This window comes from Stenella coeruleoalba, assembly GCF_951394435.1.
Source record: "Stenella coeruleoalba genome assembly, chromosome: 7".
NCBI classification, from domain to species: domain Eukaryota; kingdom Metazoa; phylum Chordata; class Mammalia; order Artiodactyla; family Delphinidae; genus Stenella; species Stenella coeruleoalba.
This window is the reverse complement of record NC_137153.1, coordinates 75,607,427-75,620,604: the sequence shown is the minus strand read 5'-3', so window position 1 is coordinate 75,620,604 and position 13,178 is coordinate 75,607,427. Positions and strand designations below refer to the sequence as shown.

Genomic DNA, 13,178 nt, shown 5'->3' with positions numbered 1-13,178 from the left:
CTATTTATTTATTTATATTTATTTATTTATTTATTGCGGTATGCGGGCCTCTCACTGTTGTGGCCTCTCCCGTTGCGGAGCACAGGCTCCGGACGCACAGGCTCAGGGGCCATGGCTCACAGGCCTAGCCGCTCCGCGGCATGTGGGATCTTCCCGGACCGGGGCACGAACCCACGTCCCCTGCATCGGCAGGTGGACTCTCAACCACTGCGCCACCAGGGAAGCCCTGTATCTCTACTTTTTTATGCTTAAAATATTTTAAAGTAAATTGACTATACACCCTTTAATATTTCAATATGTATCTCTCAAATAACATTATTACACCTAAGCAAAATGATTCCTTAATATCATCTATTACCCAAAAACCAATGGTCAATAAACATTAAAGGGGGCTCAGCCTCATTAGTAATTAGAGAAATACAAATTAATAAGACAAAGACATATGTTGCACACATATCTGACAGAAATTTAAAAGTATGATACCAAGTGTTGGAAAGGATGCAGAGCACAGGAGCTCTAATACATTGCTATGGGGAAGGGAGATAACAATCCTTCCGGAAAGACAGCATTACATAGTGCATAGTAATAGTGAAGATGCATATATACCTGATGCCCTCTACCACTGCTAGACACACCTAACAGAAACTGTAGCAAGAAACAAGACAAGTACACCAGGAAACATTTCAATCTTCTTCTATTACATACCTAACAGAAAATGTACCAAGAAATAAGACACTTATACCAAGAAACACTTAGTATTGTTTGTTATAGGAAAATTCTGAAATAACTCAAATGTCCCTCAGTATTAGAGAGGAAAAATAAATTTTGGTATGTAAATACAATAGAACAAAACAGAATAAAAAATGTAGAATAAAAATGTAATCTTAACAAATTAGAGCTCTTGCAACAACATGGATCAATTTCACAAGTTTCATAATAATGAAATAAGAAGAGATACAAATTAACATGCACAGTATAAGTCTGTTCATATAAAGTTTGAAACCAATGCCTGCCACTTATTTTCAAATGGTTCAGCAAATAAAAATATATCCATATATCTATTCAAATATAAAGAAAATGTGGCAAAATGTTAACAATTGTGAATCTAAGTGAAGAGCATACAAAGGTTCATTGTACTACACTGCTACTTTTCTTTAGGTTTGAGATTTTTCAAAACAAAAAGATAGAAAAAATGTTCAAAAATCAGACAAAGCTAACTTATATTGTTTAGGAGTATTTTATTCACGTGGGTGATAAATGTATGATTATTCTTTATGTGTTAAACTATACATATAGATTTTATGCATTTTTTTCTATATGTAAATTTCATAAGCGAAAAAAGTTAAAAATAATGTGATAAGATACATAAAAATATTTTCAAAGAAAAACTGCTATATACTTGTTAAACATTATTATTAAAAAACAAACTTTTTGCTTTACAACAAGCAAGCGTAAGCAAGAGGGATTTTGTTATCTGGGACATTAACCTGAGATCAATCTGTCAAAAGGTACCTCCTGAGGACCAATTTTTGAGGCTAGCAACAAAATAATGTCATCTGATTTTTCCATGAGATAGTTTCTATACAAGCATCAATTCTGAATCTTGCTTAATTTGATACTAGATAGTATATTCTTCTAAATAATTCCCATGAACTGCAATACGATACTCCAATACTCATTTTGGCAGATATACTAGCATATGCTACTTAAAAATGTATTATAAGAAAACTCTGGATGAAAGCTTTATCACTATTCAAATATCATACACAATTCATATTGTCCATGTATTTTCTATATGTTTTTCCAATGTCCTTACTAGTATTCCACAGTATTTTTTTTAAACCCTCAAAATTAAAGTTGTTCAGAATTTCATGCTTCCAAACTATCTTTTAATATAGTTATATCAATCCATCTGATTGTCTTCTTCTGTGTCATCTAAATCAATATCAAAATCTAAATCTAAATCATCACTTTCTTCATTTCTTCTGCAGCTTCTTCTGTGGCTGGAACGTTGATTATTTTCAACATTTTCTGTCTTTTCTGGTTCTATATTAAACCTAAAGATGGAAGAAAAAAACTTTATTTCTCAGGATTTCATTGTAGACTGAAAAGACTTTTACACTACATTTCTTGATTAATAGGAGCCTAATGAAATAAAGAGGAAAAGATCCTTGAAGATTAACTTAACTCAAGAGCCAACCAATTATAATACAGTTGTCAATAAAGTATGATCAAAGAAATTAACACATGATGTCCATTAAAGAAAAGAAGTTATATAATGAGTAATTCTTTTGTAATGTGTAATAAATGTGAACCTCATAAATATTTTAACTTTCTAAAAATGATGTTTCACTTTTATTATAACGATAGAAATATTTAACAATTAATTAAGATGTTCTTCCTGTTGGGTAGAACAACGTCTACATTAGTGTGACATTCTGCATCTTAAGACTCTCAGAGCAACTGAATGTTTCCTTAAAAGAAAATTCACATATTAATTAAAAGAGTAAATCGCAAACATAAAAAGAAATACTCACGGAATAACATCTTCTCTCTTTCCACATTTGGCACAAACTTCAAGATCACAGGCACATGGTCTACACATTATGTGATAAGAATCCTTCACTGTCTTTTGTAAACATTTAACACTAAAAGTAGAAAAGAAAATAAAATCTTAATTTTTTACTCATTATCTAAGGTTTATTTAATGAAATAAGGGGGTGTGTGGCTAAGTGTATAGCTGATAAGCCTCAATCTCAGATATTACTCTCATATGTTATTTAGATTAATTACATAGCATTTCTAGAGAACAGTGTACAGCTCAGAATAATAGTAGATTCTTAAAGCTTTTAAAAAATGTCATCTGCAAATATTAACAATTTTACTCCTTCCTTTTCAATTTGGATTCCTTTTATTTCTTTTCCTTATCTGATTGCTCTGGCTAGGACTTCCAACACTATGTTGAATAAAAGTGGCAACAGTGGGCATCCTTGTATTGATCCTGATCTTAGAGGGAAAGCTTTCAGTTTTCACCACTGAGTATAACGTTAGCTGTGGATTTATCATATATGGCCTTTATTATGTTGAGAAACTTTCCCTCTATACCCACTTTGTTGAGAGTTTTTATCATATCATTGTGTGAAATGCTTTTTTTGCATCTATTGAGATGGTCATATGATTTTTATCCTTCATTTTATTAATGTGCTGTATCATATTGATTGATTTGAGGAAATCGAACCATTCTTGCATGCCTGGAATAAACCCCACTTGATCATGGTGAATGGTCCTTTTGATGTATTGTTGAATTCAGTTTACTAATATTTTGTTGAGAACTTTTGCATCTATGTTCATCAGGGATAATGGCCTGTAATTTTCTTTTCTTGTGGTATCCCTGTCTGGTTTGGTAGCAGAGTAATGCTGGCCTCATAAAATGAGTTTGGAAGCATTCCCTCCTCTTGAAGAGTCTGAGAAGGATTGGTATTCGTTTTTTGTTTTTTTGTTTTTTTGGAAGAGTTTGAGAAGGATTGGTATTAGTTCTTCTTTGAATGTTTGGTAGAATTTACCAGTGAAGCTGTCTGGTCCTGGACTTTTGTTTGTTGGGAGATTTTTGATTGCTAATTCAATCTCCTTACTAGTAAGTGAACTTTTAGATTTTTACTTCTTCATGATTCAGTCTTTGTAGGGTGTATGTTTCTAGGAATTTACCCATTTCTTATAGGTTGTCAAACGTGTTGGCATACAATTGTCCATCGAAGTCTCTTAAAATCCTTTGTATTTCTGTGGTATCTGTTGCAATGTCTCCTTTTTCATTTCTGATTTGATTTATTTGAGTTCTCTTTTTTCTTGGTGATTCTAGCTAAAGGTCTGACAATTTTGTTTATCTTTACAAATAACCAGTTCTGAGATTCATTGATCTTTCCTGTTGTCTTTTCAGTTCCTATTTCGATTATTTCCAATCTGAACTTTGTTATTTCCTTCCTTCTTCTAACTTTGGACTTCATCTATTTTTCTAGTTCCTTTAGGAACAAAGTTAGGTTGTTTAACGTATATATGGAATTTAAGAAAAAAAAAACATGTCATGAAGAACCCAGGGGTAAGACAGGAATAAAGACACAGACCTACTAGAGAATGGACTTGAGGATATGGGGAGGGGGAAGGGTAAGCTGGGACAAAGCGAGAGAGAGGCATGGACATATATGCACTACCAAATGTAAGGTAGATAGCTAGTGGGAAGCAGCCACATAGCACAGGGAGATCAGCTCGGTGCTTTGTGACCGCCTGGAGGGGTGGGATAGGGAGGGTGGGAGGGAAGGAGACGACGCAAGAGCGAAGAGATATGGGAACATATGTATAACTGATTCACTTTGTTACAAAGCAGAAACTAACACACCATTGTAAAGCAATTATACTCCAATAAAGATGTAAAAATAAATAAATAAATAAAGTTAGGTTGTTTAAGATTTTTTTTGTTTCTTGACGTAAGCATTTACTGCTAGGAACTTCCTTCTCAGAACTGCTTTGTGGGTTAACATAAAATATATCCTGGAGAATGCTCCGTGGACACTTGAGAAGTGTACGTATTTTGTTGCTTTTGGTTGGAATATTCCATATGTACCCATATAATATTGTTTAAAAGGCCATACTAACAAAAGCAATCTACAGATTCAATTCAGTCCTTATCAAAATTTCAGTGGCATTTTTCACAGAAATAAAACAAACAATCCTAAATTTGTATGGAACCACAAAAGACCCCAAATAGCAAAGCAGTCTTGAGAAAGAAGAAAAAAGGTAACAGCAGCACACTTCCTGATTTCAAACTATATTACAAAGCCACAGTAATCAAAACAGTGGTACTGGCATAAAAATAGACACATAGATTGATGGAACAGAATAGAGAGCCCAGAAATAAACCCATTCATATATGGTCAATTAATTTATAAAAAGGAGCCAAGAATATACAATAAGGAAAGAACAGTCTCTTCTATAAATGGTATTGGAAAAACTGGACAGCCACATGCAAAAGAATGGAACTACACCACTATCTTACACTATACAAAAAAATTAACTCAAAGTGGGTTACAGACTTGAATGTAAGACCTAAAACCATAAAACTCCTAGAAGAAAACTGGCAGTAAGCTCTTGACATCAGTCTTGGCAATTTTTTGGAAATCATTTTGGAAATAAAGTCAAAAAAAAAATAAACAAGTAGGACTATAACATACTAAAAAGCTTCTTCACAGCAAAGGAAAACGCCAACAAAATGAAAAGGCAACCTACAGAATGAGAGAAAATATTTGCAAATCATGTATATGTTAAGGGGTTAATAACTCAAATATACAAAGAACTCATATACCCCAAAGGCAAAAAAAAAAAAAAAAATCTGATTAAAAAATGGGCAGGGCTTCCCTGGTGGCGCAGTGGTTGAGAGTCCGCCTGCCGATGCAGGGGACATGGGTTCATGCCCTGGTCCAAGAAGATCCCACGTGCCGCGGGGCGGCTGGGCCCATGAGCCATGGCCGCTGGGCCTGTGCGTCCGGAGCCTGTGCTCCGCAACGGGAGAGGCCACAACAGTGAGAGGCCCGCGTACTGCAAAATAAATAAATAAATGAGCAAAGGATCTGAATAGACATTTTTCCAAAGAATACATACAGATGGCCAACAGGTACATAAAAAGATGCTCAACATCACTAATAATCAGGGAAATTCAAATCTAAACCAAAATGAGATATCACTCCACACCTGTCAGAATGGCTATTATCAAAAAGACAAGAAATAACAAGTGTTGGCGAGAATGTGGGGAAAAAAGGAAAGTTTATGCACTGTTAGTGGGAATGTAAATCAGTGCAGCCACTATGGGAAACATTATAGAGGTTAATCAAAAAATTAAAAACGGAACTACCATTTGATCCAGCAATTCTACTTCTGGGTATTATTCCAAAGAAAACAAAAACACTAACTTGAAAAGATATATTCATCCCCATGTTCACTGCAGCATTATTTGCAATGGAAAAGAAATGGAAACAACCCAAGTGTCCATTGATGGATGGATAAAGAAAATGTAATATATACGTACACACACACACACACACACACACACACACACACACACAATGGAATATTATTCAGTCTTTAAAAAAGAAGGAAATCTTGCCATTTGTGACAACATGGATGGACCCTGAGGGCATTATGCTAAGGGAAATAAGTCAGACAGAAAAAGGCAAATTCCATATAATCTCACTTCTATGTAAAATCTGAATGAATGAATGAATGAATAAATAAATAAAATACCTAGCTCATGGATACAGAGAACAGATTGGTGGTTGTCAAAGGCAAGGGGTAGGGGGTGGGCAAAATGGGTGAAGGGGGTCAAAAGGTACAAACTTTGAGCTATAAAATAAATAAGTCATCGGGATGTAATGTACATCATGGTAACTATGGTTAATAATTCTGTATTGCATATTTGAAAGTTGCTAAGAAAGTAAATCTTAAAAGTTCTCATCACAAGAAAAAAAATTTTGTGACTATGCATGGTGATGCATGTTAACTAGACTTATTGTGGTGATCATTTTGCAATGTATAAAAATATCAAATCATTATGTTGTATACTTGAAACTAACATAATGTTATATGTCAATTATATCTCAATTTTCAAAAAATTAAAATTTTTTCTGCATCAAAGGACATTATCAAGAAAGTGAAAACAAAACCCTGCTGAATGGGAGAAAATACTTGGAAATCATATCTGATAAGGAACTGGCATCTAGAATATACTAAAAACTCCTATAACTCAATAATAAAAAGACAACACAATTACAAATAAACAAAGAATCTGAATAGACATTTTCCCAAAAAAGATATACAAATGGCCAATAAGCACATGAAAAGATCATCAACATCTTTAGTCATCAGGGAAATGCAAATCAAAACCACGATAAGGAACCACCATATAATGACTAGAATGACTAGTATCAAAAAGAAGGGCAATAACAAGTGTTGGTAAGGATGTGGAGAAATTGGAATCCTCATATTGCTGGTGGGAAGTAAAAAGGTACGGTCACTTTTGAAAACAATTTGGCAGTTCCTCAAAAGGTTATAAATACAGAAGTATCACCTAACCCAGAAACTCTACTTCTAGATACATACCCAAGAGAATTGAAAACACATATGCATGCAAAAACTTGTACATCAATGTTCACAGCAGCATTATTTGTAAGAGCCAAAAAAGTAGGAATAATCCAAATGTCCCTCAATTGATGAATGGGTAAATAACAATATATATCCATACGATGGAGTATTACTTATTAATAAAAAAGAATTAAGCACTGATAAATGTTACAACATGCTTGAAAAAAATATGCTAAGTGAAAGAAGGCAGTCATAGAAGACTACATATTATATGATTCTGTTTATATGAAATGTCCAAAATAGGTAAATCTATAGAAAGAGAAAGCAAGGGTTGGGGGAATGTTTGGGGGAGAAATGGAGATTGACTCCTAATGGGTATGAGGTTTCTTTCTGAGATGATGAAAATGTTCAAAATTTGATGTGTTTGCAAAACTCTGTGATATATAATACTAAAAGCTGCTAAACTGTACACTTCAAATGGATGAACAGTATAGTACGTGAATCTTAATAAAGATATTTTTAAAAAGCCAAATAGAAATATATTAGAAATAAGAAAGACATGGAGTGAAAGACACAAGAAATCTACTTTAAACATAAACAGGCATACCTCATTTTATTGTACTTTACAGATATTGCTTTTTCTTTCTTTTTTAAACAAATTGAAGGCTTGTGGCAACCCTGTGTTGAGCAAGTCTATCGTTGTCATTTTTTCCAACATTTGCTCACTTTGTGCCTCTGTGTCACATTTTGAATATTCTTGCAATATTTCAAATTTTTAAATTATTATATTTGTTACAGTTATCTGTGATGAGTAATCTTTGATGTTACTATTGCAAAAAGATTACAACTTGCTGAAGACTCAGATGATGGCTAGCATTTTCTAGCAATATTTTTTAAATAAGGTATGTACATTGATTTTTTAAAACATAATGCTATTGCATACTTAATAGACTACAATATAGTGTAAGCCTAAGTTCTACATGCACTGGAAACCAAAAAATTCATGTGACTCACTTTACTGCAGTGCTTGCTTTACTGAGGTGCCCTGGAATCAAACCCACAATATCTCTGAGATATGCCTGTAGAGAGTTAAAAGGAGAAGGGCAGGAAAAAAAAACAAATGCAGGGCTTCCCTGTTGGCGCAGTGGTTGAGAGTCCGCCTGCCGATGCAGAGGACACGGGATCATGCCCCGGTCTGGGAAGATCCCACATGCCATGGAGCGACTAGGCCCGTGAGCCATGGCTGCTGAGCCTGCGTGTCCGGAGCCTGTGCTCCGCAATGGAAGAGACCACAACAGTGAGAGGCCCGCGTACTGCAAAAAAACACACACAAAAAAAATGCAAACACTAATCAGAAGAAAGCTACATTATTATTGAAATAGACTTCAAAGCAAAGAAAACTGTCAGGTTTAAAGAAAGGATATTACATGACAATGAAGGAATCAATTTTCCAAAAGCATGAAATAATCCTAAATATTTATGCACCAAAAAAGTGTGTTGAAATAAATGATGCAAAAGCATTGAACTAAAAAGAGAAATAGACAAATCCACAATTACAACTGGGGACTTCAACACTTCTCTCTCTGTAAGTGAAGAAACAAGCAGACAAAAATCAGTAAAGATATAGAACACCTGACTGACAGAAGCCTATCAATCAAACTGACATTTACAGAACACTCCACCCAACAAGAGCAATATATTCCCTTCAAGCACACATGGAACAGAATCTAATATAAACCATATTCTGAGCTATAAAACCAACCTTAACAAATTAAAAACAAAAGCCTAAAATTTATATAAAGTATGTTCTCTTACCACAATGAAATTAACCAGAAATCAGTAACAGAAAAACATCTGGAAAATGCCCAAATATTCAAAAATTAAGCAAAACAATTCTAAATAACCTACAGGTTAAAGAGGAAGTCACAAAGGCCATTAGAATACTTCGATTGAATGATAATGAAAACACAGCACCAAAATTTATGGAATGGAGCTAAAGATGCTCTTGGGAAATTTATATAAATAAATGCTTATATTAAGCAAAAAGAACTATCTAAACATCCATCTTAAGAAAGAAGAAAAAGAAGAGTAAATTAAACTCAAAGTAAACAAAAGGGAGGAAGCAATATCAATGTGAACAGAAATTGATGAAATTGAAAAACAGAAAAAGAGAAAACCAATAAAATCCAAAGCAGGCTCTTTGCAAAGATTAATATAATTCATAAACATATAGCCAGGCTGATCAAGATAAAAAAAGAGAGACCACAAATAATCAATTTCAGGAAAGAAAGAGGGAACAATACTAGAGATGCAACAGATATTAAAGAATAATAAGAAAAATATACTAAAAACTCTATGCCTATAAATCCAACCACTTCATTGAAATGGACAAATTTCTGGAAAGACCAGTATAAAAACTTGCTTAAGATGAAATAGATAATCTAAAAACTCCTCTACCCATTAAAGAAAAATTTAGTTATGGTTAAAAACTCTCCCAACAAATAAAACTCCAGGCCAAAATGGCTTTAGAATTGGCGAATTCTATCAAACATTTAAGAGATAATACTAAATTTACACAAATCTTTCCAGAAAATAAAATAGAAAGAAACAGTTCCCAACTCATTTGATGAGGCCCTAACATCAAGATAAGAAAAAGACAAAATTACAAACGAGTATTGGTAATGAACACATGCAAGAAAATGTAACAAAATGTTAGCAAATCAAATCAAGCAATATGTAAAAAGGTTACACATCATGATCAAGTGGGGTTTATCTAGGGACATGAAAGTCTGATTCAATATTAAAATCAATAAACATAACTCATCAAATCAATGTTCTAACGAAGAAAAACCATATGATCATCTAGGTGCAGAAATAGTTATTTGACAAAATTTAACATCTATTCATGAAATAAGTTCTCAGCAAACTATGAACTGAAACTTCCTCAACCCAGTAAAATGCATCTAAAAAGAATCTACAGCTAATATACTTAAGGATAAAAGACTGGGTATGTTCCCCATAAGATCAGGAACAGGGTAAGAATATCTGTCCTCATCACTCCTTTTCAAAAACATACTGGAGGCCCTAGGCAGTAAAATAAAGCCAAAATAGAAATAAAAGTCATACAGACTGGAAAGCAAGAAATAAAACTGTCTTCATTTTGTATCTTTTTTTTTTTTCCCCCACCTCATGGCTTGCGGGATCTTAGTTCTGTGACCATGGCAGTGAAAGTGCCAAGTCCTAACCACTGGACCACCAGGGAATTCCTATGTCTTCATTTTTTAAAAAATTCACAGAGAAGCCACAACAGTGAGAGGCCCGCGTACTGCCAAAAAAAAAAAAATTGTCTATGTAGAAAATATCACAGAATATACAAAAAAAAGTGTTAGAAATAAAATTGGGGCTCGGCTGCATGTTCATGCGCTGTGCACCCTCCAGCCACTACATGCTGCTCTTCTCCATGGCAGCACCATGGACCTGGGCCAGATGTGCAGCTTCTACATCGGCCTCGGCTCACGCATCAACTGCAACATCTTCTCCTATGACTACTCGGGCCATGGCATCAGCTTGGGCAAGCCCTCTGAGAAGAACCTCTACATGACATCGATGCCGTGTGGCAGGCACTGTGCATCGGAAGTGAGAAGAACTACAATCCTGCAGCCGGTGGAACAAAAACCACATCCACAGAAAGATAGACAAGATGAAAAGGCAGAGGGCTATGTACCAGATGAAGGAACAAGATAAAACCCCAGAAAAACAACTAAATGAAGTGGAGACAGGCAACCTTCCAGAAAAGGAATTCAGAATAATGATAGTGAAGATGATCCAGGACCTAGGAAAAAGAATGGAGGCAAAGATCGAGAAGATGTAAGAAATGTTTAACAAACACCTAGAAGGATTAAAGAACAAACGGAGATGAACAATACAATAACTGAAATGAAAAATACACACGAAGGAATCAATAGCAGAATAACTGAGGCAGAAGAACGGATAAGTGACCTGGAAGACAGAATGGTGGAATTCACTGCTGTGGAACAGAATAAAGAAAAAAGAATGAAAATAAATGAAGACAGCCTTTGGGACAACATTAAATGCAACAACATTCGCATTATAGCGGTCCCAGAAGAAGAGAGAGAAAGGACCCGAGAAAATATTTGAAGAGATTATACACGAAAACTTCCCTAACATGGGAGAGGAAATAGCCACCCAAGTCCAGGAAGCACAGAGAGTCCCAGGCAGGATAAACCCAAGGAGAAGCACGCCAAGACACATAGTAATCAAATTGGCAAAAATTAAAGACAAAGAAAAATTATTGAAAGCAGCAACGGAAAAACGACAAATAACATACAAGGGAACTACCATAAGGTTAATAGCTGATTTCTCAGCAGAAATTCTACAAGCCAGAAGGGAGTGGCATGACATATTTAAAGTGATGAAAGGGAAGAAACTAAAACCAAGATTACTCTACCCAGCAAGGATCTCATTCAGACTCAACAGAGAAATCAAAAGCTTTAAAGACAAGCAAAAGCTAAAAGAATTCAGCACCACCAAACCAGCTCTACAACAAATGCTAAAGGAGCTTCTCTAAGTGGGAAACACAGGAGAAGAAAAGGACCTACAAAAACAAACCTAAATCAATTAAGAAAATGGTAATAAGAACATACATATCAATAATTACCTTAAATGTGAATGGATTAAATGCTCCAACCAAAAGACACAGGCTCGCTGAATGGATACAAAAACTAGACCCATATATATGCTGTCTACAAAAGACCCACTTCAGACCTAGGGACACATACAGACTGAAAGTGAGGGGATGGAAAAAGATATTCATGCAAATGGAAATCAAAAGAAAGCTGGAGTAGCAATACTCATATCAGATAAAATAGACTTTAAAATAAAGAATGTTATAAGAGAAAGGAAGGACACTACATAATGATCAAGGGATCAATCCAAGAAGAAACATAACAAGTATAAATATACATGCACCCAACATAGGAGCTCCTCAATACATAAGGCAACTGCTAACTGCTATAAAAGAGGAAACTGACAGTGACACAATAATAGTGGGGGACTTTAACACCTCACACCAATGGACAGATCATCCAAACAGAAAATTAATAAGGAAACACAAGCTTTAAATGACAAAGTAGACAAGATAGAGTTAATTGATATTTATAGGACATTCCATACAAAAACAGCAGATTACTCTTTCTTCTCAAGTGCGCACGGAACATTCTCCAGGATAGATCACATCTTGGGTCACAAATCAAGCCTCTGTAAATTTAAGAAAATTGAAATCATATCAAGCATCTTTTCTGACCACAATGCTATGAGATTAGAAATCAATTACAGGGGAAAAAACGTAAAAAGCACAAACACATGGAGGCTAAACAATACCTTACTCAATAACCAAGAGATCACTGAAGAAATCAAAGAAGGCATCAAAAAATACTTAGAGACAAATGACAATGAAAACACAACAATCCAAAACCTATGGGATGCAGCAAAAGCAGTTCTAAGAGGGAAGTTAATCACAATACAATCCTTCCTCAAGAAACAACAAACATCTCAAATAAACAATCTAACCTTATACCTAAAGGAACTAGAGAAAGAAGAACAAACAAAACCCAAAGTTAGTAGAGGAAAAAAATCATAAAGATCAGAGCAGAAATACATGAAACAGAAACAAAGAAAATAGCAAAGATCAATAAAACTAAAAGATGGTTCTTTGAGAAGATAAACAAAATTGATAAACCATTTGCCAGACTCATCAAGAAAAAGAGGGAGAGGACTCAAATCAATAAAATTAGAAATGAAAAAGGAGAAGTTACAACAGACACGGCAGAAATACAAAGCACCCTAAGAGACTACTAAAAGCAACTCTATGCCAATAAAATGGACAACCTGGAAGAAATGGACAAATTCTTAGAAAGGTATAACCTTCCAAGACTGAACCAGGAAGAAACAGAAAATATGAACATACCAATCAGAAGTAATGAAATTGAAACTGTGATTAAAAATCTTCCAACAAACAAAGCCCAGGACCAGAT

The 13,178-nt window shown here is 34.6% G+C and overlaps 1 protein-coding gene across 1 annotated transcript in view; it reads right to left on the bottom strand.

The window, feature by feature from the left end:
• Positions 1–1,468: 1,468 nt before the first annotated feature.
• LOC307189131 (uncharacterized protein C9orf85 homolog) overlaps positions 1,469–13,178 on the bottom strand; it is a 63,421-nt gene continuing 51,711 nt past the window's right edge. Inside the window, exons 3-4 of the mRNA XM_079926937.1 lie at positions 2,538–2,648; positions 1,469–2,057 (exon numbers count right to left, since the gene is read on the bottom strand). Coding sequence (XP_079783063.1) covers positions 1,904–2,057; positions 2,538–2,648 — 265 coding nt within the window. The 3' untranslated portion in view covers positions 1,469–1,903. The remainder of the gene's footprint in view (positions 2,058–2,537; positions 2,649–13,178) is intronic.